This window comes from Bos taurus, chromosome 16, assembly GCF_002263795.3.
Source record: "Bos taurus isolate L1 Dominette 01449 registration number 42190680 breed Hereford chromosome 16, ARS-UCD2.0, whole genome shotgun sequence".
Lineage (NCBI taxonomy): Eukaryota > Metazoa > Chordata > Mammalia > Artiodactyla > Bovidae > Bos > Bos taurus.
This window is the reverse complement of record NC_037343.1, coordinates 39,041,800-39,069,090: the sequence shown is the minus strand read 5'-3', so window position 1 is coordinate 39,069,090 and position 27,291 is coordinate 39,041,800. Positions and strand designations below refer to the sequence as shown.

At 37.2% G+C, this 27,291-nt stretch overlaps 1 protein-coding gene across 13 annotated transcripts in view; it reads right to left on the bottom strand.

Annotated features, from left to right (window-relative positions):
* Window positions 1-27,291, bottom strand: part of PRRC2C (proline rich coiled-coil 2C) — a 95,332-nt gene that overhangs the window by 11,374 nt on the left and 56,667 nt on the right. For 12 of the 13 annotated variants that reach the window (NM_001206655.1, XM_024976108.2, XM_024976100.2 and 9 more), the window contains 11 exon segments: window positions 163-275; window positions 5,145-5,348; window positions 7,505-7,706; window positions 12,067-12,168; window positions 15,075-15,167; window positions 16,763-17,014; window positions 17,155-17,343; window positions 18,684-18,769; window positions 19,181-20,000; window positions 21,038-21,192; window positions 25,342-25,550. In NM_001206655.1, the coding sequence (NP_001193584.1) occupies window positions 163-275; window positions 5,145-5,348; window positions 7,505-7,706; window positions 12,067-12,168; window positions 15,075-15,167; window positions 16,763-17,014; window positions 17,155-17,343; window positions 18,684-18,769; window positions 19,181-20,000; window positions 21,038-21,192; window positions 25,342-25,550 (2,425 nt within the window). 13 annotated transcript variants of the gene reach the window in all.

Sequence of the window (27,291 nt, the reverse complement as noted above, 5' to 3'; positions counted from 1 at the left end):
ACATGAAACAAAACATTAATGCTACGTATCAGTTCCCTTTGAAAACAAAACAAAATGTAAACGTCTAAAATTCCTTTTCAATCCATTACTAGTCCTAAACTGAACCCCCAAATACTATTACACCATAAACATGATAGGGTGAAAGAAGCCTGTGATATTTACCTGAGAGAGACCTGGTTGGAAGCCTTGTTGCTGAGCCAAGGATGGTGGAGCCAGTCGCGCATGTTGGGTATTGAATAGATGACTTGTGTCCATGTAGAAAGCTGGGATCTGAGCTACAGATTAGCAGGAAAAATAAGAACCAATGAGTGCCTCACCTTCAGAATCTTCTAAACAGTAACCCCAACCAAACTTTAAAGCAGACTTCATATTAAGTGAGCCTTCTGAAAATTCATATAGCTAAGGAAAAACTAGAAATGTGAAAAGATGCAAAAGGAAAAAGATGTAACATTTCTACCTGACAGGTATATGCAAATTAAAACAATGACACTCTCGTACTTGTGGAAGGTAGGAAAAAAACACTTTCATATACTGCCACTGGGGTACAAACTAGCAAAATTTTATATAATCCACAAAAACTGAAAATGAACCAGCAAATTCACCCTAATTTTAAATCTACCAATTAGAATTTAGCAAAATATTTCCAAAGAATTATGCCAATTTATACGCTCCTTGGAAGAAAAGCTATGACCAATCTAGATGCATATTAAAAAGCAGAGACATTACTTTGCTGACAAAGGTCCGTCCAGTCAAAGCTATGGTTTTTTCAGTAGTCATGTATGGATGTGAGAGTTGGATCATAAAGAAAGCTGGGCACCGAAGAATTGATGCTTTTGAACTGTGGTGTTGAAGACTCTTGAGAGTCCCTTGGACTGTAAGGAGATCGAACCAGTCAATCCTCAAGGAAGTCAGTCCTGAATATTCATTGGAAGGACTCATGCTGAAGCTGAAACTCCAATACTCGGGCCACCTGATGCAAAGAACCTACTCACTGGAAAAGACCCTGATGCTGGGAAAGACTGAAGGCAGGAGAAGGGGACGACAGAGGATGAGATGGTTGGATGGCATCACTGACTCAATGGACATGAGTTTGAGCAAGCTCCAGGAGTTCGTGATGGACAGGGAAGCCTGGCGTGCTGCAGTCCATGGGGTTGCAAAGGGTAGGACATGACTGAGCGACTGAACTGAACCAACTAGAATTTGGCAAAATATTTCAAAAGAATTATGCCCATTTATATGCTCACTAGCAATGTGCTTTAAGAGCCTAATAATTGAAAGAATTTGGTCTAGATTCTTATCAGATTTCTTCTCCATGTTTATATTCACTACTTTGTGTTATGTTGTTTTAATATAACAGTATGTTTGGGAGAACTTTCCATATTGCTTTTATTATCATTATAAACAGTACTGCAATGAATGAACATCCTCATACATATATCTCTGATTAACAAGTAGGCTTATCTATACGGTAAGACTCCAAACTGGCTTCCATGGTGGCTCAGTGGTAAAGAAACCACCAGCCAATGAAGGAGAAACGGGTTTGATCCCTGGTCCGGAAAGATCCCACATGCTGCAGAGCAACTAAGCCTGTGTGCCACAACTATTAAGCCCAAGTGCCTAGAGCCTGTGCTCTGCAACAAAAGAAGCCACTGCAATGAGAAGCCCTCAAACCACAGACAGTGATGATGAACACATAAAACATTCTGAGATACTTTTCTAAAAGAATTATGCCAACTTACATGCTCACTAGCAATGTGCTTTAAGAGCGTAGTAATAATACCTATGGATCCTTACAGATACTGGGTATTAAATATGCTAAGTATTATCAATCGTCCTAATATTTCCCAAATACAAAGACAAAAAATAGCCTCACTGTCCTTTTATTCTGAATTTAAATCATGAGTGAGCTTGAATATTTTTCAATCATTTATTTACAATTTAACTCTGATTAATGTCTTTGTTTTTAAGGCAACTCATTCAATATCACAGTAATTCAAGTTTATGCCCCGACCAGTAAGGCTGAAGAAACTGAACAGTTCTACGAAGACCTACAAGACCTTCTAGAACTAACACCCAAAAAAAGATATCCTTTTTATTATAGGGGACTGGAATGAAAAAGTAGGAAGTCAAGAAACACTTGGAGTAACAAGCAAACTTGGAGTACAGAAATAAGCAGGGCAAAGGCTAATAGAATTTTGCCAAAAGAATGCACTGGTCATAGCAAACACCCTCTTCGAACAACACAAAAGAAGACTCCACACATGGACATCACCAGATGGCCAACACCGAAATCAGGTTGGTTATATACTTTGCAGCCAAAGCTGGAGAAGTTCTATATAGTCAGCAAAAACAAGACCAGGAGCTGACTGAGGCTCAGATCATGAACTCCTTGTTGCCAAATTCAGACTTAAATTGAAGAAAGTAGGGAAAACCACTAGACCATTCATGTATGACCTGAATCAAATTCCTTATGATTATACAGTAGAAGTGACAAATAGATTTAAGGGACTAGAACTGATAGAGTGTCTGATGAACTATGGACAGAGGTTCGTGACACTGTACAGGAGACAGGGATCAAGACCATCCCCAAGAAAAAGAAATGCAAAAAAGCAAAATGGTTGTCTAAGGAGGCCTCACAAATAGCTGTGCAAAGAAGAGAAGTGAAATGCAAAGGAGAAAAGTAAAGATATACCCATTTGAATGCAGAGTTCTAAAGAATAGCACGGAGAGATAAGAAAGCCTTCCTCAGTAATCAGGGCAAAGAAATAGAGGAAAACAATAGAATGGAAAAGACTAGAGATCTCTTCAAGAAAATTAGAGATACCAAGGGAATATTTCATGCAAAGATGGGCTCAATAAAGGACAGAAATGGTATGGACCTAACAGAAGCAGAAGATATTAAGAAGTGGCAAGATTACACAGAAGAACTGTACAAAAAAGATCTTCATGACCCAGATAACCATGATGTTGTGATCACTCACCTAGAGGCAGACAACCTGGAATATGAAGTCAAGTGGGCCTTAGGAAGCATCACTACAAACAAAGCTAGAAGAGGTGGTGGAATTCCAGTTGGGCTATTTCAAATCCTAAAAGATGATGCTGTGGAAGTGCTGCACTCAATATGCCAGCAAATTTGGAAATCTCAGCAGTGGCCACAGGACTGGAAAAGGTCAGTTTTCATTCCAATCCCAAAGAAAGGCAATGCCAAAGAATGCTCAAACTACCGCACAACTGCATTCATCTCACATGCTAGTAAAGTAATACTCAAAATTCTCCAAGCCAGGCTTCAGCAATATGTGAACCATGAACCTCCAGATGTTCAAGCTGGATTTAGAAAAGGCATAGGAACTAGAGATCAAATTGCCAATATCCGCTGGATCATCGAAAAAGCAAGAGAATTCCAGAAAGACATCTATTTCTGCTTTATTGACTATGCCAAAGCCTTTGACTGTGTGGATCACAATAAACTGTGGAAAATTCTGAAAGAGATGGGAATACCCGACCATCTGACCTGCCCCTTGAGAAATCCGTATGCAGGTCAGGAAGCAACAGTTAGAACTGGACATGGAACAACAGACTGGTTCCAAATAGGAAAAGGAGTATGTCAAGGCTGTATACTGTCACCCTGCTTATTTAACTTATACGCAGATTACATCATGAGAAAGAAGGGCTGGGCTGGATGAAGCACAAGCTGGAATCAAGATTGCTGGGAGAAATATCAATAATCTCAATACACAGATGACACCACCCTTATAGCAGAAAGTCAAGAGCCTCTTGATGAAAGTGAAAGAGAGTGAAAAAGTTGGCTTAAAGCTCAACATTCAGAAAACTAAGATCATGGCACGCGGTCCCATCACTTCATGGCAAATAGATGGGGAAACAGTGGAAATAGTGGCTGAGTTTCTTTTTTTTGGGCTCTAAAATCACTGCAGATGGTGATTGCAGCCATGAAATTAAAAGACGCATGAAAAGACGCTTGCTCCTTGGAAGAAAATTTATGACCAACATAGACAGCATATTCAAAAGCAGAGACATTACTTTGCCAACAAAGGTCCGTCTAGTCAAGGCTATGGTTTCTCCAGTAGTCAGGTATGGGTGTGAGAGCTGGACTATAAAGAAAGCTGAGCGCCGAAGAACTGATGCTTTTGAACTGTGGTGCTGGAGAAGACTCTTGAGAGTCCCTTGGACTGCAAAGAGTTCCAACCAGTCCATCCTAAAGGAGATCAGTTCTTGGTGTTCATTGGAAGGACTGATGTTGAAGCTGAAACTCCTACTTTGGCCACCTGATGCAAAGAGCTGACTCGTTTGAAAAGACCCTGATGCTGGGAAAGATTGAGGGCAGGAGGAGAAGGGGATGACAGAGGATGAGATGGTTGGATGGAATCACCGACTCAATGGACATGAGTTTGAGTGGACTCCGGGAGTTAGCGGACAGGGAGGCCTGGCGTGCTGCAGTCCATGGGGTCACAGAGTTGGACACGACTGAGCGCCTGAACTGAATGCTGTGGAATTTAGTAGGATGTTACCCCTCCCAATATATAAATTTCTTTGTTGTTCTTAGGTTTATTCTTCCCTCATGTACTTTATCATCAATTTGTCAGGTTTCAGATAACAAACTTTGGTTCTCTGTAGAGGGTTGGTTCCACAATACCACCCTCACTGTCCCCGGCCCAGATACCAAAATCTTTAAATGCTCAAGTCTCTTATGTAAAACTGGGTACATTGTTTGCATATAACCCAAGCATATCCTTTCATATACTTTAAATCTCTAGATTACTTTTAATACCTAATACAATGTAAATACTACATAAATAGTTATCCCTACACAGACAATACAAGCTTTGTTTTTTGGAACTTTGTGAAAATTTTTTTAAACGCTTTCAATCCACAGCTGATTAAATCTGCAGACTTTGAATCCGTGAGTACACTAATCTACTATCTATGTAACATAAGTGTAAGAAACAATTGCCAGAAGCCCCTGAATACTTACCAAAGAGAGACAGCATTCAATTCTATGAGGAAACAAATTTGCAAAGCAAATCAAAAAAAACAAACTTGAAAAGGTAAGGGAAAGAGAAAAACACAGAAGCATTAAAACATCTTCATTTTCTAAATTCCTTATATTCAAATCTTAAAAATCTTACCTGCTGCAGACTGAGACACATAGACTTGTGGACTCTGTTGCTGCTGAGCAATAAGGGAAGGCATACAGCTTAACTGTGAAAAATGACTTGCAGAAGGCAGGCTGCTTGTTTGTAATTGTTGGGGTTTCACTTTACAGATATTAGGAGGGTCTGATGTGGTTGTAGATTTTGTACTCAAAGAAGAGGTAGTATATGTACCAGCTCCTACATTGGGGAGAGGGATAAAATGAGAGAAGTGTAGTGTATATTTAAGTAAATTCAAGCAAATTCAAGTAAATTCAAGCACCAACTGGAAACTGGAAAATTAATATTTATGCTGAATAAGTACTTATTATGTACTTATATACTGCATCTCAGACCAAAAGTGGATATGAAGTGGCTTATAATAGGAAGAAACAATTATCAGATGCAAATAGGACAACAAAATCTGGAGAAATATAAATAGAAAATTGAAATATAAACTCACAAAACAAGGAGGCTGACAGCCCACAATATTGTCATAGCTTAATGTCAAACTAATACATAGTTTTCAATCATCACAAAGGATAATTGTCAGTAATGCCTAATGCAGCTCCCGATAGGCATTACTGACAGACAATCAAGAACTTTATTCATTTATGGTGAGACATAAATACAAGCACATAAATGGGCCCTGACAGAACACAACTGCTCCCCAAATGTCACAGAAACTTAAGGTTAGATTTTTTTTCCTCTTTGTGGCAAAATACCTTAAGGAGCTTTAGAACGTCAAATAAATATTTGAACATCTATTAAAGGCTAGGCATAAATGTAAGAAACACAGGGAAAAGTGCTGTACCTTAAGAATAATTATTATTAATGTAATATAAAAATTTAATATAAACTGCTCCTAGAAAGACATACAAATTTATTTCTCTCCTTGTATTTAGTAATTCTTTAAAAACAAGACAAACTATTAGTAATACTACAGTAAATAACAATACAGGTATTTGATTCAAAAGTCAGATGAAGTAGGTATTATTATTTTCAGACATCAAATGATGTTCTAAGAGGGGACCAACATTGAGGTATCTCTATTCTTCCATATGGATGACCAGGCAAGAAGGTCCTAGTTAAAAACTTATCCTAGTTGAGGGAAGTATAGGGAAACTAGACTCCAAGGAAAGGAAGTAGTTGGGTTCCAAAGAAAAAAGCAGGAAGCTTCTCAATCTCTTTATTTCCTAATCTTCCTACCGTACTCTCCTGGTTCCTTTACAGCCTCACTCCCTATCCCCAAGCAGTCTGGGGCCTAAGCTGTTAATATTTATATAATGAAGATGTCTTGCAAACGGGTGGTGGAAGAAGTACAGTTGGAATACTGTCTTTGATGTGAACCTCTGGGTTTGTCTTAATACATGTCTGATTCCAGATAATATCAAATAACTATAGTATAACCCAAAGTCTAGTCCTTTTGGTGCTTAAAACTAGCACAGAAAGCTGGAATACTGAGAATCATTACTGCAATCATTAAATGAAAACTAGCCAGAGAAAGTAAATTCTGTGCTGTATACATTTTACATGTCTTGGAAAAGGAATTTCCCACTGTTTTGGAAATATAGACAGTATTAGGAAAGCTTAAAATGAAACTTCTATTTTCAGAAGAAACATGGTTATGCATATTGTAAAAGGATGTATCTTCATAGAGTCAAATATTTCAGAAACATCTCTGGTTCTTTAAGAATGATAAAGCCCCATATGAGATAAAGGATTACACTCTAGTGAAACATTTAAGAAAAACATCTTCTAACTTGGGGTGTTGATGGACTCTCCTTAAAAACAACATAAAACCCAAAACACCAAAGCCAATGGATATCATTTATTCAAATAACAGACTGGAAAGTCTCTACCCTGTAACTCTTTCCCAGAAAATATGTCAAATCAATAGACTTAGGCCAAGAGCTCCTTCAAATTAGATACAGACCACAGAAAACTTAAAAGCTTTGTGATTCTGTGTTATTTCTGAATGGGTCTAATTAGCTGTATGAGTTAAATAAAAATCAAAAGGTAAAATTTATAAAAAAGTTTAGAGGAACAAGACAGGAAATTTCCCACCAATTACTTCTAGGTATCTGTATTGACAACTGGGGTGGGAAGAAGAGAAGATCAACTGAAGTACTTTAGTAAGCCGTCATTAAATATTTACCAAGCTACAACTGGGAGTGGGTAAAGAGAGGGGGAAGAAGGCAAACTGGTAAGAAGTTTATAAAAGAGCTGATAATTATCTCATGTACAATTTTACATCTTTTACGATTATATTTTTGGGAAGAGTAAATAGGAAAAGATCTGAAAGAAATTTTAAATAATTTAAGATCGTTAAAGAAAAGGTACATGAGGATTTCTACCTGACAGTGAAGTTGTGGGAGTGACTGAAGCAACAGGAATCTGCGGCACTGATGCACTTGAGAACGAACTGTAATTAGCAGTGCTTGGTCCACTCGCACTACTGCTGACCCCGCTTGCAATTGGAGGTGCTGTAGAGGTTACTGGGGACCCCTTTTCCCTTACATTTGGAGAATTCTCCCATGCCTTGCGAGCAGACTCCATCTGGAACAAAAAGAACATTTTTTAAAGCCAAAAAAAAAAAAAAAAAAAAAATCATTATCCTAACACAGAACTAATACACATATATAAACAAATATATATACATAAATGTATTCCAAATACAATCTTTCAGATTAGGACCATAAGGCTTTTAAACCTTTCATTTTCTCCTTTATCTCCACTCCTTTACTCAATTGCAATGGGTTTTAATTTTGTCTCTACAGAGTTTGTTGAACGCTCTGGCAAGCAGGTCAGTGAAGTATAGTGACAGCTTTAATCATCTAAATATGACTGGGACTGGTAGGAGTCCCTATTCCTACCAGTGAATAAGGAAACGGAAATACCATGTCCTTTCGGACTGATTTAAGGCTCTGATTCTAGTAAGCAAGACATTAAAGGTCCTCCATTAAATATCCATTCTCTCCACTCTTTCTTTTTAAGCCTTTAAGCCAACATTTCTTGAATGGCAAGTGAGATGTATCTTCTGTTTGGCTATTTTATGTTCACAGTGCTTTAAAGGCAATGTAACCAGCAGGCTTTAGGCTTGGGTACAGTAGTAGTATTTCTTGTTTCATGTCCAAATCCTATTCAGCATTTCAGGTTCTGACTGCCACCATTTGTATTTGTGGGTGCTGATTTTACCTGTAGTCTTAGTTTCTTAAAAAGTAGAAATGGGTCTTATTTGATCGATTTACAGCTATTCAACAGACATATGCAGAAGGCAATGGCACCCCACTCCAGTACTCTTGCCTGGAAAATCCCATGGATGGAGGAGCCTGGTAGGCTGCAGTCCATGGGGTCGCTAAGAGTTGGACACGACTGAGTGACTTCACTTTCACTTTTCTCTTTCATGCATTGGAGAAGGAAATGGCAACCCACTCAAGTGTTCTTGCCTGGAGAATCCCAGGGATGGGGGAGCCTGGTGGGAGGCCATCTATGGGGTCGCACAGAGTTGGACACGACTGAGGCAACTTAGCAGCAGCAGTAGCAGCAACAGACATAAATGTAAGCCACATGTAATTTTATATTTTCTAGTAGCCACACTTTAAAAAATAAAGAGGTAAAACTAATTCTGGTAACATATTTCATTCAACCCAATATATCTACAATAATAATTAAAACCTATAATCAATATAAAAATTGAGATGTTTTAATTTAAAAAGTAACATTTCAAATCCAGTATCTATTTCCTTTTACACTTACAGCACACACCTCAACCTGGATTAGCCACATTCAAGTGCTTAGTAACTACATGTGGTGTGTAGATACTGAATTGGAGAGCAAAGATGTAGATCCTCAGCTATTCTGCGGCTCATTGAACAGGAAAGGAACAGATACAGAAATTTTAAAGTTTCTTGTTCTACTAGTCAAAATATTGAGTGGAAAGGAAAACTCCAAGATAATCTACAAAACTCAGCAGCAATGACTTATATGTGTACGTGTTAGTTGTATCCGACTCTTTGCAACCAAACAGACTGTAGCCCACCAGGCTCCTCTGTCCATGGGATTTTCCAGGCAAGAATAATGGAGTGGGTTGCCATTTCCTTCTCCAGGGGATCGTTCTCAAGGAGGGATCGAACCCTGGGTCTCCCACATTGCAGATAGATTCTTTACCATCTGAGTCACTAGGTAAGCCCCATGAGAACACTGTTCACAAATAAGATTTTAAAATACCACTGTTGGGAAGTTTGTAGGTCCCTGAAGTGCCAACTTTATAAAAATTTCAACCTGATTTTAACTTTAATAATTTTAGAAATATTATGTATCTCCCTACTTCCCTCTTAAAACACACACTATATACAATTTAACCTTGATGGCCAATATCGCTACTACAAATTCAAAATATAAGACACTTTTAGGTTTGCTTCTTTCCTTTTCCTCACAGTCACCTTGCTGATTTCAAATGTGTTTTAAAACAAAAGTCTTAAGAGGGTAAGAAACAAAAGCAAAAAAGCCCCACACACTACCATTTAAGAAGTCCAACAAAATGCAATTTGCTAGTATTGAGATTTTATGACTTAGAGCAATTTTAAAGACTACAATGCCTTTTATATCCAGTTTTGTTGTATTGGAAATAAATTATAGCTTACCAATTTTACATAATATTTAGGCCATATACATTAGTTTCATTTCTTAAGCAGCAAGAAAATTTAGATTCTAATTTTAAAAATTCAAAGAACCTAAAAAGTATAATTTCTTAACTATATTCATTTTTCCTTTTGACAAATATATTGTCAGTAATACCCATATAATATTAATAGAGATTTCCATACTTTGTAAATCTCTCAAATAAAGAGAGGCATTAACAAAAAAAAGTAAACACAGATAAATCAACAAGGACCTACTGTATAGCACAGAGAACTTTACTCACTATTCTGTAATAACCTATAAGGAAAAAATACCTGAAAAATAATGTATATATGCATATGTAGAACTGAATCATTTCACTGTACATCTGAAACTAACAAAACATTGTAAATCAACTATATTTCAGTATAAAATAAAATTACACTAAAAAAATAAAAATAAAGAAACTAGAAAAAGTCTTAAGCTAATACAATTTAAGTTTAGTGTAATTCAACTGTATTTTTTGGGGGTATTAAAAACATGCAGTGAAAGGCAATGTGAAGAATCAACACCCAGCCTAAAGAATAACTAATAATATTTGCTTATTTGAGAAATCAAATGTAAGATATAAGTATGAAACACAGGTCGAGACAGTCATTCAAGGGGAAAAAAAAAAAAAAAAGGCTGAGTATGAGGTTCAGTTCAGTTCAGTGGCTCAGTCGTTGTCCTACTTTTTGCGACTCCATGGACTGCAGCACGCCAGGCCTCCCTATCTACCACCAACTCCGGGAGCCTACTCAAATTCATGTCCATCACGTCGGTGATGCCATCCAACCATCTCATCCTCTGTTGTCCCCTTCTCCTCCTGCCTTCAAATCTTTCCCAGCATCAGGGTCTTTTCCAGTGAGTCGGTTCTTCACGTCAGTTGGCCAAAGTATTGGAGTTTCAGCTTCATTATCAGTCCTTCCAATGAATATTCAGGACTGATTTCCTTTAGGATGGACTCGTTGGATCTCCTTGCAGTCCAAGGGACTCTCAAGAGTCTTCTCCAACACCACAGTTCAAAAGCATCAGTTCTTCGGTGCTCAGCTTTCTTTATAGTCCAGCTCTCACATCCATACATGACTACTGAAAAAACCACAGCTTTGACTTTGAGTAGGAGGAACTGGCAGTAAACAGTAAGGACTGGGTAAAGATGGAGATGACACAAAGCAGAAGTGGTTGTCTTGTAAAAATTTTATTGTCTCAAACTTATATTTAAGCAGCTTCTTAAAAAGAAGTTGTGGGTATTAAAAAAAAAAAGAGATGTGTGTGGGGGTCAAGGGGACAAGTGGTCAGGAGGCTGGAGAATCAAACACCAAGAGTCTAGAAACAAACATTGACCACATTATAAAACAACTTAGTTACTTCCTCTCTTGACCATCATCAAAAAGATTCACTGGCAACCAATGCAGCATGACAAAGTCCTGCTATAGTAGAGGATAAATACTGGCCCAGGTTGTAAAACTATAAATACATAGCACCAAAGAGATAAATAAATTGCAGCTAAAAATAACCCTCACTTAATTCCATATCTGTACATCTGTTCTTTTTAACCACTGACTACTTTTGAGGTGAACAACTGATATAAAATAGTCTCAAATAACTCTATTGTACAAGAGTATTAGTAACACGTAGCACAGTTCAAGATTTTAAGTTTAATAGGTGATTAAAAAAAAAAATAAGCCTAAACTTCTTGACAACAAAAAGCATGTGCTGTGTAAAATCTCTTTTGGACTCTTATTCAATAATTATCCAACAAAAATCAAATAAAAAATTACTTGTTTTAATCAATTACATCTTTAGAACTACCACTTTGCATTCATTCAATTCACACATGACTTACAGGAAAGACAGAAAACTAGCATTCTTAACCATTATTGGTACTTATGATAAAACAAAACAAAACAAAACAAAACATGCAACACCAGGTTACTTGCTTTCTGCATGACTAATGTTTCCAGTAACTATTAGTCTCTAAGAGGAACCCAACACAAACCAAATATAAAACGTTCTCTTGTATTTTTAAGACAAAATTCACAAGCATAGGCCTCATTTTAAATATGAAGATATATCAAGCTACTACTATGTGGTATTAAAAACTAATAAAATTTTAAGGTGTAATTTGACGTCACTCCATTTCCTCAGCTTAGTATTGCTGATTATTGCACTAAACTAGTAAGAACACCAAGAGTATTAACTTCTGTCCCCTTGCATGCAACAATCAAGGACCTTTAGAGACGGATGTTGTACATACCTTGAAGGTGAGGCTGAAAGTAGTGGGAGGAACTGAAGTGAGGCTGGAGCTCTGTTGTATAGTCTCCCTCTTAGGGAGTGGGAGGGTGCTGGGCAGGGGCACCTGAAAAGGTAGGCAACACATCACAATCTAACTAAGTCTGCTGCAAAAGCCCCATTAAATATAATGCTAATGTATTCTAAGGTTATTTTCACTAGAACCAACAGGAATATTTGACTGAAGTTACACTGCATTTACACTAATTGATAACTATGGACATCTTAGATCAAACTTCTGAAAAGAAATACTATCTGCTTATTTATACTTCACTGACAGAAAAAGAATCTGTCACATATATAAGGTATAAACTTAAAGGCCATGCTCCTATATTTTAATGTATATACAAAACACTTGGGGTTTTTGTTGAAACGCAGATTCAGACTCGCTTAGTCTGGGGAAGTCACAAAATCCTGCCTTTCAACAAGATCCCAGGTAATGCTGATGCTGCTGGTCCCTGGACCATACCTTGTAAAGCAAAGCTCTAGGGAATATAATTTCTATAATTTACAGAACCCACAGGTTCTATATGAAGCATTTAACATGATAGAGTAAATATAAGAAAGTCTCTCTACAGCAACCTAGTTAACTTATAACTAGATTCAAGAATAAAAGTAATGTTAGGAGGAAAGGCTATAATTATCACCTCCACCTTGTTACACTAAACAAATTATGGTAGCAATACATAACTGTGATAAGTACTGTTATTTAGTAGAAACTTGAGATATTGGAAACTTGCTACCTTTATCTCTTTTTTTCTTCTAATTCTCTGGATCTTAAGATTTTATTATGTACTACTACATGACTGATTTTGATGGTTCAGTCAGTTGTTTAAATAAAATGAAATGCTGGGGAGGGGTTTAAGATAATCACTTTGTGATACTATGGGCAATCTAATGGAGATTATTTTATAAATCTTTAAAACAGCTGCGCTATAATGATCAAAAAGAACACCTGCATTTAAATCTTCAAGATTTAAATGGATATGAATCATCCAAGATTCAAAACAACTGTAATATTAGGTACTACAACTGATAAATCAGTTAAGATCCTTAAAAAAAGTGTATTAAGCCTCAACAAGAGAAATAAGCCATCTTTCAGTTTAATTTTTATTTTTTAGACAGGCCAAGTGGCTTGTGGGAATCCTAGCTCCCTGACCAGAGATTAAACTCATGCACTCTAGGTGCAGAGTCCCAACCATTGGATTGTCAAGAAATTCCCCAGTTTAATTTTTAAAAAGACCACAGTTCTATGCATAAAATGGAACCCCTAGCCTAATGAATAAAAAAGCGACATTTCAAAAAGTCCTAAAAATTTCTACATATAGAAAATTTGTTTTTAACACTATATTAAGCTCAGAATCACCACCAAACTTGGCACAAATAAGCAACACTGTGAAATCATTTTACACTGATGACTTTTTATAAATGCTCCCTGACCCAAACTGAGCTTGTTTTCAAATACATTCTGAATACATTGCTAAAAATCAAACACAGACTATTTACTTATACACAAGACGGGACATCTTCCCTTCAATAGTCCTCTGTATACAAGCCACTATGTTAATTAGCCCTGCAGATCAGACGGAAACCATTAAAACGTTCATGAAGATATTTAATGAGTTTTAAGGGTTTTGAGATTAATGATCTTTCCTTTCATATTCATATTTTATAAATTAAATTTTTAGAAAAGGGTAGTTTGGCAGAAGGCATCATAATAACTCTGGAAAAGGTAACATATTCTATATTTTTCTAAAATGAGAAAAGACACTACAATTCAAATATAATTAAACCTTACTGAAACATTACTGATTCAATTTCAGTTATCATTACTTGATAATCCACATAGTGACACTAGGTATTAAACTGACCAAGCCTTTTTGCCCTTCCCTAGTATTCCATTGTTTCCTACAGAAAGTTAAATAAACCTTTCCTCAAAAGGTCAGGGGAAGAGGAAATTGGACAAATTACATTCATCAGCTCCAAAAGTGCTCTCCTATCACAAAGACAAAATGTGTGACTTCTTCCTTTCTATACCTTTTCCTTCAGCCAGACTACAAAAGTTGGATTAAATGATCCTTAATGCATTTCACCTAAAAGTCTCTATACCTGACACTAAAGACAAAAACAGAAAACATAGCAAAAACATTGTAATAAAACATAATTGAGAGTTTTTATTCTCAAAGTTATAGAATTGAAGCCTTTTAAGAGCTCTCTAAATGTATTTGTAAAGATTATTATTATTATTTTTATTTTTTAAAGAAAAGCCTTTGTTTATCGAGGACTATATTTAAAAAAGAGCAGATGACCAAATTTCTACCATATCTGCTCTACAAAACAAGAGCCACACATGTAACTTCTAAATGCTTTTTTTTTTCCGCTTACTCATTTTTCACCTGTCAGTCTGTGAACTAGGCAAAGTACTGGACTGTACCAATATTTAACAGATTCTTAAATTATAACATGGTTGCTCTGGGAGGCGAGAGCCAGATTTATATAACTGACTGTCATCTTTTAATAGAGTACTCAAGGGTTTATGAAGATAAACCCTTCACAAGAGGAATGAAGTCGTTAATGTCTAGTACCATTTTTCAAATTAAAAAAGAAACACATAAATCTTCAGTAATAATCGTCTTTTTGTTTTAAGTGAACGGCCTTTCACAGCATTATAAAAAGGTGTCATTTAAGAACAAAATTACCAACAAAATTAAATGCTGAATCAGTAGAATGTGAAAACTAAGAATAAAATTTTTTTACCAAAACCAGGTTAACAGGATTAGTACATATGAAATCAAGCCTAAGCATCACAAGCCTGGATATTAAAGTGATGATTTTCAGGGGAAAAAGAACTCAGCTTTGACTATTTCCTCTAATTACATTACAGTGCTCCCAAATACAAACTTACTGCCAACTCTTAGGTAACAATAGCCAGGTTCCTATCCAAACCTGCCACATCTCCAGTTGATTACTTACATTATTAACCAAAGTATCCTCCATCTTTGCATTATTAGTAGCCACAGTGTTAGGCAGAGAGGAAGAAGGTGTAGTATAGTCTGTTACAGACTCCTGTGGAGTTGTAAGAGAGAGAAAAAAAAAAAAGTTTTAAATTGAGTTAGTCACTTTCTAATGGCAGCCTAACAGCTGTAAAGTTATTTTGGAAGAAAGCAGGAGAGTATACCAAACCTTAACACTCAAATCTTAGAGACCAACAGTGGGATAAAACAAACATGGACCTACCACATTTCAACCATTGCTAGAGTCCTATAAATTTAAAATATATACTGCAATATAGGAGGCTGTCAACAGTACCAAATATTTATTTCTGTGGATTTCTAAAATAACTCTGTGTGGTTCTTATACTCAAATCTATAGCTTACTTTCAACTACTGATTTTTTGTTTTCTTCAAAATAAAACATGGATAATGAATGTCAAGATCTTAGTTGTCATAATTAGATTTTAGGATAAACTCTGTGTTTATCATCATGAATCTCTCCTTTAAACATGGTAGAGTCAGATCACATGAGCTTTTCACCTCCATGAACTAAGTTGCACGGCAATTAAAAAGAGAAGAATATTCAAGTAACATAAAAGGTTCCATCCATCTTTCTTTTCAGTGAGCATATGTTCCAGAGTGAACACCAAATGGCAGATAGAAAACTCCCACAAGTGTCAGTCCCCATAAGTCACTCAGTGTTATCTTGCCTTAATGAGTATTTTTAAAGACATGCATTTTTCCATTCAATGTAGACCCTAAATGCAAGTCAGTCATTCCTCTGGTGCTCAACCAATGAAACAGACTTGTTCCAACTCTGGAAGAAAACTGGCTATACTGGAGTTACTTTGGCTTGTGAAGTCGCTCAATTGTGTCCAACTCTTTGCGACCCCATAGACTGTAACCTACCAGGCTCCTCCGTCCATGGAATTTTCCAGGCAAGAGTACTGGAGGGGGTTGCCATTTCCTTTTCCTTTTCCTTTTCTTAGTACCCAGAGTTACTAAGTTAATGTTATTTCCTAACCTCAGAATCTCATTAGTGTGCAAGATAAGGAGGGGGTCCATTATAACTCTATTAACAAAATAAAAAGAAATATGCAGCAATTCTTTCAAAGTCTATAAACTTACTTAAAAGCATTCTGCTGCTGCTGCTAAGTTGCTTCAGTCGTGTCCGACTCTGTGCGACCCCATAGACAGCAGCCCACCAGGCTCCCCCATCCCTGGGATTCTCCAGGCAAGAACACTGGAGTGGGTTGCCATTTCCCTCTCCAATGATGAAAGTGAAAAGTGAAAGTGAAGTCACTCAGTCATGTCCGACTCTTAGCGACCCCATGGACTGCAGCCTACCAGACTCCTCTGTCCATGGGATTTTCCATTGCTTTCTCCAAAAAAGCATTCTAGTCTTGTGTAAATATTTTTTCACTTTAAACTACTCAGTAGTCCAGAATTAAGAGTTAGTTTCCACAGAAAGAAATAATTTACTGTAAGGAATTTTAGATCACATATGCACACCATGAAATAAAATCTCTGTAGAAATAATAACCCACATAAGCTACAGAATTATATGCCTGAACCAAAAAAAACCAAAAGTATGTTGCTGCTGTTTTCCCCATTCATGTTAGACCTGGCTTGCATCAACTGAATTGGTAATCACTGCCTGTTGCTTACCTTCACATTAGTACCATATTCTGTGGATGAAACTGAGATCATTGTTCCTATTTCAGTAGACATTTCTGAAACTGCTTTGGTTTCCTTTGTTGTCACAGGATCTGTACTTCTGACTGTAGCAGGACTTGGTTTCTCTTGTCCTTCTGGCTCCACCTGTTGGGCATCTTTTACTTTTCTATTTTTTAATGAACGTTCCTTTCCAATAGGACCAGGTTTATGTTCTTTGTTTTCAACTGGACTCAAATCTGGAAGCTAAATTCAACATTTATGACAAAAACACGTCATGATCAAAGACATTTCACTGAAATTAAATCCAATTAAAAAACCTATTTATTCTCCTTATATGTTAGTGGCTTTCATACAATTGTATGTGGAACACGAACAGTATTTACCTTCTGGGCTTTGATAGGGCCTGCCCGTGGTTGCTTCTGCCGTTGTTCTTTAGGTTCAGATATTTTGTCGGTAGTTTTTTCCGAAAGCACAGGAACAATTTCATTTTCATTCCCATTTGAAGCTGGAGCACCAAACTGAATTGTGTCAATTCCAATTTCAACTCCACTTTCTTGACTATTCTTTGTTCCCTAGTAAAAGAACATTTAAAAACTTGCTTCAAAGTACAGTTCAAATTTGACTGAATGATTTATGTAATACTACAAATTTTAAAAGTACAACAGAAGGTTTAAAGCAATCTACATCTAATTGAGATTAATTGAAATGCATGCATGCTAGTCACTTCAGTCATGTCCAACTCTTTGCGACCCCATGGACTATAACCCACCAGGCTCCTCTGTCCATGGAATTCTCCAGGCAAGAATATTGGAGTGGGTTGCCATGGCCTTTTCCAGGGGATCCTTCCGACCCAGAGACTGAGCCCGTGTCTCTTATATCTCCTGCATTGGAAGGCAAGTTATTTACTATAGCGCCATCTGAAAAGTCCCATAACTGACATTGGTTAAATTTAAGAAAGTATTCCTTTAACTGGGAGAAGGCAATGGCACCCCACTCCAGTACTCTTGCCTGGAAAATCCCATGGACAGAGGAGCCTGGTAGGCTGCAGTCCATGGAGTTGCTAACAGTCGGACATGACTGAGCGACTTGACTTTCACTTTTCACTTTCATGCATTGGAGGAGGAAATGGCAACCCACTCCAGTGTTCTTGCCTGGAGAATCCCAGGGACGGCGGGGCCTGGTGGGCTGCCGTCTATGGGGTCGCACAGAGTCGGACACGACTGAAGCAACTTAGCAGCAGCAGCAGCAGCATTCCTTTAACTACTACTGATCTGTATTAGAAAACAACTGATAAAATAAAAACTAGGGCAAGACTTAAGTTTTAAAGTTCTGGCTTTAATTGCCCTGAACTGTAGGACAAATCACACCCTCAACTTAAATGTAAAAAATCATTAAAAAAAATGTAAACAAATACAGCAACAAATAGATGAATAAATTAATGGAGGAGCAGAAAAAAGACAGGAATTCCAGTGTCACCCACTTCTGCTCTGAAAACAAAAATTAATATACATGAAAGCACTTCGTGATTGGTAATGGAGTGCACACACCCTAGGAATTATCTTTTAAACTTCTAATTTATGTAACACCTTGTTTGTGCTAGGCACTGATCTAGGCAGACACTACCAATCTAACTTGCAGAATCTGCACTATAATGGATAAAGAAAATAAGTAACAAGTTTAGATAAAAGATGTGCAACAATTAAAATATGGTTAAATCACTTAGAAAAAGGTCCTTAAGAGGTCACACTGAAACTGAATCTAAAATACAAGATTAGTGGAAGGTGTTTTTTGCAGACTAAGAATCAGGAATTAAGCTCTCCAAGTGATTCTGATACAGGCCAAAGTTTGAGTAACTGTTTTAAGGAAACTGCCACAATAGCCCCACAAAAGCCATTACTAAATCTGCTCCTACCTCTGATGAAGTAGCTGATCCAAATGATGTTAGGGGCTTATTCCACGCACTGACAGAAGGTGGCTGTGGTGGACTAATGGGACCTACTGAAAAGAAGTCACAGGAAATACGACCATTAAAATTTAGAGGTTAATAATTCATGATCCATTTAACCCTTTCTTTTTTTAATGGTAGCTAGACCATAAAAAAGTGACTTTTCACATGGTATTTAAAGAGATTCTTGCACACCAAAATAAATGATTCCCCCAAAAAACTGTACATTGTTTTATCAACAAAAAGTTGTGTCCATAAAATATGGCTGTCAAAAGTTTAACACACTTGACTTAGAAATAAAGGTTTTAAGAAAGGAAGCTAAGATTACAGATTACTGTTATTGCTTCCTACTAATAAAAAAAGAGATGGCTAGAAAAAAACCCGTGAGTTTATAAATAAAATTGAAAACAAACTCTCAATTCCCACACCATTCCCCACCCCTCACTTCTCTGTTGCACACTTACATTTCTTAGAAATGTCGTTCAGCACAGCTGGTGGGGCCACCTTGTTCTCCCATAATTCAGCTGTAAGAGTGCCATGTGACTGAGAGGTCTGGATGGGTTTTCCTGTGGCTACATAATCTGTGCCATTAGGTGTCTGAGCTGAAGGTAGTCTAATTGAAGGAGGTGGCTGTTTCGAAGATTGTGTTGTAGTCTGTAGTGGACTTTGGACTGGTTTGTGAGTCTGTCCCTGCGTCTGACCTGGGGCAGTGGGAGCTGGGACTGGGACTTGGACTAGGGTGGGGGTTGGGGCTGAGGCTGGGGCTGAGGTTGGGGCTGTCGGGGCTGAGGCAGGGACAGCTGCGGCTGAGATGGCTGGAGGTGGAGCTGAAGCTGGTGCTAGGGCTGAAGCAAGGATGGGAATTGAGGCTGAGGTAAGAATGGGGACAGAGGCTGGAGAGGAAGCTGAGGCGAGGATTGGGGTTGGAGCCGGAGCTGGAGAAGAGGCTATTGCTGTAGTTGGGGTGGAGGCTGGAACTGGAACTGAGGCTGAGGCTAAGGCTGGGAGTGGAGCTGAGGTGGAGGTTAAGACTGGGACTGTAGTAGGGGCTGGAACAGAAGCTACGGGTGATGCTAGAAGGGGAGCTGGGGTTGAGGCTGGAACTGGAGCTGGGGTTGTGGCTGGAACTGGAGCTGAAGTTGACCCTGGACCCGGAGCTGAGGTTAGAGCTGAAGCTGGAGGCTGTACTTGCTGGGTTCCTGTAGCCTGTTTTTTGGCAAATCTTGGTGGGAGCTTAGAAGTCTGATTTCTTCCCTTTTCATTTGCATTCTTTTTATTCCAGACCTTAAAAAATTTGCAGGAATCATTTGTGTCAATAACATTGCTGAAATGTTCATGAACAGATCTTCCAACAAAGTTACCTACTGCTAATTTAGTTCCTTTACAAAATACCTACTCAATAAAATAAAAACATCAAGGTTGCTAATGAGATTTTAAATTATGAGAAGCCAATATGTTATAGGGGAAAAAACGTATATTCTTGATACACAGGTCCACAAGCTCTTTTCACAATTCTGAAATTAAAGAAATTAAGTAAATTTGCACTAATTTCATTTGGCAGCAAAATCGGACTCTACCTGACAAAAAATTATTGGTTCCACTCAACTGATGTTTGCCACAAAAACATTAATTCTGAGAGTGTTGGTGGGTGTTATGCTATATAGAATGTATGCACTAATTTACCTTCTTAAAACACAGTAACAATAAATGACTTCGGAAAATATCTAGTTCGAGGACTATGCTCAATTAAACTCAATATTATCACACAGATAGGCTTTTTACAGTGCTTCCTGTTTTAGAACTTTCTAATCTATTAGGGCTCTTTATCACTGTGACCCACGTGCTCTATTTATGTTTATACTAGTTCAGCATTTAGCAAAATGGGTGTATGGGTCGATAAAAAGAAAAATTTAACTTACTGTGATTCATACTATGCATTTAAATAAACTAATTTAGATTATAAGAGAAATTGGTTTAGGTCATGAATCTGCAAGTTATTAGAGATCATGGCAGTTGTGTTCATTAGATTTCCATGATTTAAAAACTTTTAACACTGCAATGAAGTAAGATGGGGCAAATACGTTGCTCTGAAATGAAGATGATCTTCTCTAAGGCAGATAGTGAGATACAGTAATTACATTTTATTTAAAACTGATCTCACTGCGGTTAAAAACAGTTTAAAGTTGTGAAAAATCAGGTCATTCTCAGCACTTGAATAATAAATACAGCCCTGACCTTAAAGGTGGGAAGAAACCTCAACCATTTCCTAGTATATTTTGGGCAATAATCCAAATTAGCAGCAACAAATTGAAACACTAAACCTGTATTATTTGTTCTTCCTTCTTTCGGCGTTCTTCATCCTGTAAACGCTTCTGCTGTTTTTTAGATACCACTTCAGTAAAACCATCATCATTCAAATTTGACTGGGGGTCTTCAACTACTGTTACTTCAGGATGGTCATCAATTATAACAACACCTATAGGAATAGAATAAGATTTAAAGTGAAATTTTTTTCAATTGAAAAGATAAAACAGAAACGTTTATTCCAATAATGATTGGAATAAAATAAAAAAGGCAAAAATCCAATACTTATAATTCATAAAATAACCCATTTCCCACACCATAAAATAGCCATTACTAAAATTTGAAGGTTTCATAGATAAATCAAGCCCTAAAACTACCTGCTATGAATGGTATACATCTTTTTTTCCCTTAAGCAATGAAGTGGTAATGCCTTTTTTTTAAAAAAGAAAAATCAAAAGTCTTTTATCTTATAAAAGATCTTATATCTTTATATCTTATCTTATCTTTACCTCTCCTGGTCTCAAGATGTGTATCGTGCTATGAAGATCTATGTTAGCACTTTTATCTTATTTGCATCTAACCATTCTAAGAAGTGGGCATTACTATTGTTTCCCCTTTTCAAAGGACGCAATAAGCTCTAAGAGGCTGATTTGCTAACAACATGCTACTGACAAGCCAAGCTGCTCTTTTGATTCTTAATGCCTTTAGTTTATGTAGACTATTGTCTACAATGTGGAGCTGTTAAAAACATGAAATATGTTAAAGTTCCATGGGAATGTAAAGTGATATAGATGTACATATATCATAATGTATGTACAGCAGAAGAACAATTCATGATACACTTTCAATGCATTGTCTAAGAATTATTTTGCTGCTATGGCTAAGTCACTTCAGTCGTGTCCGACTCTGTGCGACCCCATAGACGGCAGCCCACCAGGCTCCCCCGTCCCTGGGATTCTCCAGGCAAGACCACTGGAGTGGGTTGCCATTTCCTTCTCCAATGCATGAAAGTGAAAAATGAAAGTGAAGTCGCTCAGTCGTGCCCAACCCTCAGCAACCCCATGGACCGCAGCCTTCCAGGCTCCTCCGTCCATGGGATTCTCCAGGCAGGAGTACCGGAGTGGGGTGCCATTGCCTTCTCCGAACAATTATTCTACCTTGTTAAATTACCCTATACATTCTAGTCAGTATAAGAAATTTAGACCCATTAACATTTAAAAGAAAAATAAAAACAGTCCAGGTGATATGATTTTGGGTTGCAGGTATAAAGCTTACACAATGAATTTAAGAAATGGGTGAGGCAATTCAAATAAATTAATTTTGCAAACAATATAAATATATGGGGTTTTTTAAAGCAGGGATTCTTTTTTAATATAATTAATGAATTTATTGTAATTTTTTGGTTGCACTAGGTCTTTTGTTGCTGTTTGTGGGCTTTCTCTCGCTATGGAGAACAGGCGCTGTTCTTTGGTTGTGGAGCACAGGCCCTATGAGGGCTTCAGTAGTTGTTGTGCATGGGCTTAGTTGCTCCAGGGCATGTCGGATTTTTCCAGACCCGGGATTGAACCCAAGTTCTCTGCACTGGCAGGCAGATTCCTATCCACTGCACCATAAAGTCCTATACTATGTTGTGATTGGGGAACACATAACTAAAAATTGCTTGGCAATGATATACATACAATTCAGAACGGTGATAACTTGCGGGGTTGCCAAGAGAATATGACCCAGAGTAGACCAAAGGGAATCTACCTGCAAACAGTTCTTTTTAAATAGCTAAAAATTCACATTCATAGAAATACTGACAGGGGAAAAAAATACTAAGATTGGCTTTCACTCTTTACAAACCTATTACTGTTAGTCTGTTTAATAAAAATCTGATTTAAAAGGAAAAACATTGATTCTGATTTATCTGTGGCACTTCTATTTGTGTTTTAAATCCTTTATGAAATTAACTGTGTAAAACAGAGCATATGCTTACCTCAATGCAAGGTTTTAGTTCAACATTTCAAAGGGTGTTATGCACTCCAAGAGACCTCTTCATAATTCTAAATTTGTCTTGGTTTTTCACTTAAACTAGAAAGTGTGTGTAAAGCTTGTCCTCATAGTCATACCATCACTAATTATTTTCATTTTCTTGCCTAAGAGCTCCTTTATAAACCTTTTGAATAGTTCACTCAACTGTGTAAAGCATTTATGGACATGAGAACAATACTTTGTGATCAACACCACGTTCTTGTCTGGTGCTATGTAACATTTGGAACTAATTTTAGGAAATTTAGATTATTTTAAAGAACCTAAAGATCACTCAAAATTAATTAAAGGACTTCTCTGGTGGTCCAGTGGCTGAGAGGTCGCCTGCCAAGGCAGGGCACACGTGTTTGATCCTTGGTCCAGGAAGATTCCACATGTCGTGGGGCAACTAAACTAGTGCCCCACAACTACTAAAGCCGTGTGCCTAGAGGCTGTGCTCTGCAATATGAGAAGCCATCACAATGAGAAGCTGGTGTTTGTAGCAATGAAGACACAGCACAGCCAAAAATAATTTTTTAAATGTTGTAAAAAAAAAAAACAAACACAAAACTTCAACAAGTTAAAACTAATAGCTCAATTTTCATTATAAATTCAGAAACAATACTTACCTTTTTATATTGTCTTAATAATACTTTGCAAATATATTCCAGAAGTTGTTTGGAAAAACTAGTAAACAAATATTTGAGAAGACAAATCTGCCATGTTCTGTGGACTTCTGTTATCTTCACTTGTCATTTTCCAAATGTGATGTCTAGATGGATGCTAGTCTCTCTTCTCATGGACCACACAGGCATCCAAATTTCCTATGGATTTACTTTAAATCAAAGCTTTCTAACTTTAGCACTGTTAACATTGTGAGTTAGCTGTTCTGTGCACTATAAAACATTTAGCAGCATTTCTGGGCCTAAACCCACGAATATGTCAGTAGGTGACTTTTCTGGAGGCCCAGTGGTTAAGAATCCACCTTCCAGTGCAGGGGACGTGGTTCAATCCCTGGTCAGAGAACTAATATCCCACAGGTCAAGGAGCAACTAAGCCTGTGTACCACCAACTACTGAGACCTCGAGCTCTAGAGACGGTGCACCACAACCTGAGAGAAGCCCACGTGCTGTAGCTAAAACCTGAGGCTGACAAATATATACATATATATAAATATACAAATGCCAGTAACATCTAGCCACCAGCTGCAACACCAAAAATGTCTCTAGAAATTGTCATATGCCCCTAGGGTACAGAATCATCCCTGTTAAGAACCACAGTTCTAAAGAATCTAAACATTCTTAAAACATACAGTTATGATTCTTTCTTTTCCACACGAATCCTAAAATGATAGTCCAGAATTCGCTCTCAAGTTTGTGTGCAATGGAATTAGAATCCCCTGGAGAACTTGTTAAAACACAGATTGCTTCACATGCCAAGAGTTTCTGATTCAGTAGACCTGGGGTAGGGCCTAAGATTTTGTTTTTCTCACAAACTTCCAGGTGATGATGACGGTCTAAAGACCCCGTTTTGAAAATAGCTGGTCTATAAATAATAATGTCAAGGTCCTGGGCCTGAATCAAATTGAATATGTATAAACAACCATTAACTAGATGAAAGAAAACTCTTATCAACATCTCTAATATGCAACAACAACAGTACCTAACCAGTTTCCCATTACTACTATCTAGTCTCAATCTTACTTAGTATTTTGAGCTTAAGTCTCATCTGAATGAATGGGAAATACCAATATTCGTCTGTGTAAGTGTCTACTCTTAGAGATTCCTTGTTAACGTCTTCATCATGCATTTCCTTCTGGCTGTGTTATCCTTCACATTTGACATCCCATCACTCCATGGCTTTCTGAAAGTATTTATCTACAGCAACACTACCTCCCATCCTATTATTTATTCTGTGTTTACCGTATCTTAGATACCAATTTTCTCAAGGTCATAATTCATTGAGGTTAACACTTCTCTCTTTTCAAACACAGCATATATACAAAGCATCTTCATTTGAATTTCTGTGTGTCCCCCCACATCCGTTTAGCAAGGAAGAGTGGTTAATTTACTTTCTTAAGAAAAGTGAAACTGTGGATTATCTTTAACTAGAATTTTATCGAGCACTCACAGGTATGGTAAAAGGTGTTATTTCAATTAGAGCTCTATCTGTGATTCATCATCAGTCTCTATGTCTACCTTGAAGTCCAACTTTCTTTTTTTGATGACTTATTTATTTATAGTATCTACTTAAATGTAACAGATGGACAGACAGACAACAGACAGACAGACAAAGGTGATCTGAAACGCACTTGCATAGTTGTTGAGATCAAACTGTGACAACGCATCCACTTTCTCTTTGGGTTTCTTAGGGCCTGGTTTGGGGTCTTCTCTTTTTTTCCCAGTAGAATCTTTGGAGTTCTTTTGTCCTGTACCATTAGGTGCTCCTTCTTGATGGTGTGCAGAGCTGCCATTGACAGGATCAGCACCACTTGTGCCTGCCGACTGGTCATCAAATGGCCTACAAAACAATAATCTGAGATTTTATTACTAGCTCCACATGTGTGTGTGGCGTGTGGCTTAGCTGCTCAGTCATAACCGACTCTTTTTTGACTCCATAGACTGTAGCCCGCCAGGCTCACCTGTCCATGGAATTTTCCAGGCAAGAATACTGGAGTGGGTTGCCATTTTCTACTTCCCAAACCAGGGATCAAACCTGTGTCTCTTGCATCTCCTGCATTGGCAGGTGAATTCTTTACCACTGAACAACCTGGGAAGCCCACTGTCTCCATATACTTGATCAAAAGAAAAATGCCCTTAGTGGCAGTTTCTAAAGTTCAATCTAAGAAGAAGTAACAGTGGGATAGAAATGCCTTAGTGATTATTGTTGGGTACAACTTTACTAAGATGGAGCTTCCCAATACAGGAAATAAGACTAGCTCCTCAGAGTTCTTTCCAGCAATTAAATTCTAGAATTCTAATTATTCCCTGAAGGTTCTTAACTGTGTCTATTCTTACTGTGTTCATTATGTTTATAAATAAGCTAATTGACATTGTTCATAGCAGAAAATTTCTGTGATCTAAGCTAGTCCAAAGTATTCACGGGTGGATCTTCTCCACAAGAGGGCGGTATATGAAAAAAAAGTGTAAAGAATTCTATGCTTACAAGTCTTTGTTTTAAAAGTTCAATCAGATTTATACACATACATACATATATATATATATAAACATTTTAAAAACCAGTTTTAATATGGAAACAATTCACTTCACAAACCAAAAATATTTCTACAGGGTTTTTTCCTGTTAACAAATTCTTTTCTTGGGTTCATTTTATAAAAACTTCAAGAACATACACCATGAAAAATGGGCTTATCAATTCATTTTCAGCTCAATCTATAGTATTACTCAAGATAAAAGCTTATCAAGAGCCTGACAAAAACCATGATCTCAAACATGTGAACTATGAATTCATTTCTTCTAAATGTGACACTTAGAAAACATTAATCTATAGCCAGTAACTGCTATGTCTGCAGGTTCAAGTTGCTACCATGTATATGGTACAAAAGACTTGCTAAAGTAGCTGAAACCTTGAGTATTACTACTTGAAATTCAAATAGCTTGGTTATAGTCAACAACTACATTGTTAATGTAACTATATATATTATCCTATTCTTTTGACTTTTAAAGGGAGGTTTAAATTCTGTGTTAAACTGGTACTCAATTAACACAACTTGGTAGTATTACTTTCCTGGAACTTCTTCTACATTATCAGGAAGTGAAAATATTTCTTACTGACTGATATGGTAACCTGACATGCTAAGTGTATCTAACCAATACAGATTAAGATAATATTTTGTCTGTATAAATTTCTTATCAGCTCAGGCTGCAAATCTGGGAATTTGTTTTTTTAAAAAATGGGCACACCATAATAATAGTTGCTGACTATATACCAGGTGTTACATTGTTTCATAAATTTCATGTCACGGAATCGTCACACATTTTTAAAGTTCTGCTGCTTTCTCCTCATTTTACTGGTGATGAAGCAGAGAATTTATACAAATAGAAGTACCAGAGCCTAGATTTAAAACTAGAAATAATGCTACTTTATAATTTTCTTAGTACTAAAAAATAATTTACTATAATCAGCATTTTAATATTTAAAAAGAACAGGCCAAATGCTATTTGTGTTACTGGTGGCCCTGGTGGTGGGGTAGGACTTTGCTTTCTAGGCCTCTCTGTAAGCTAGATGGTTTACTGTAGGT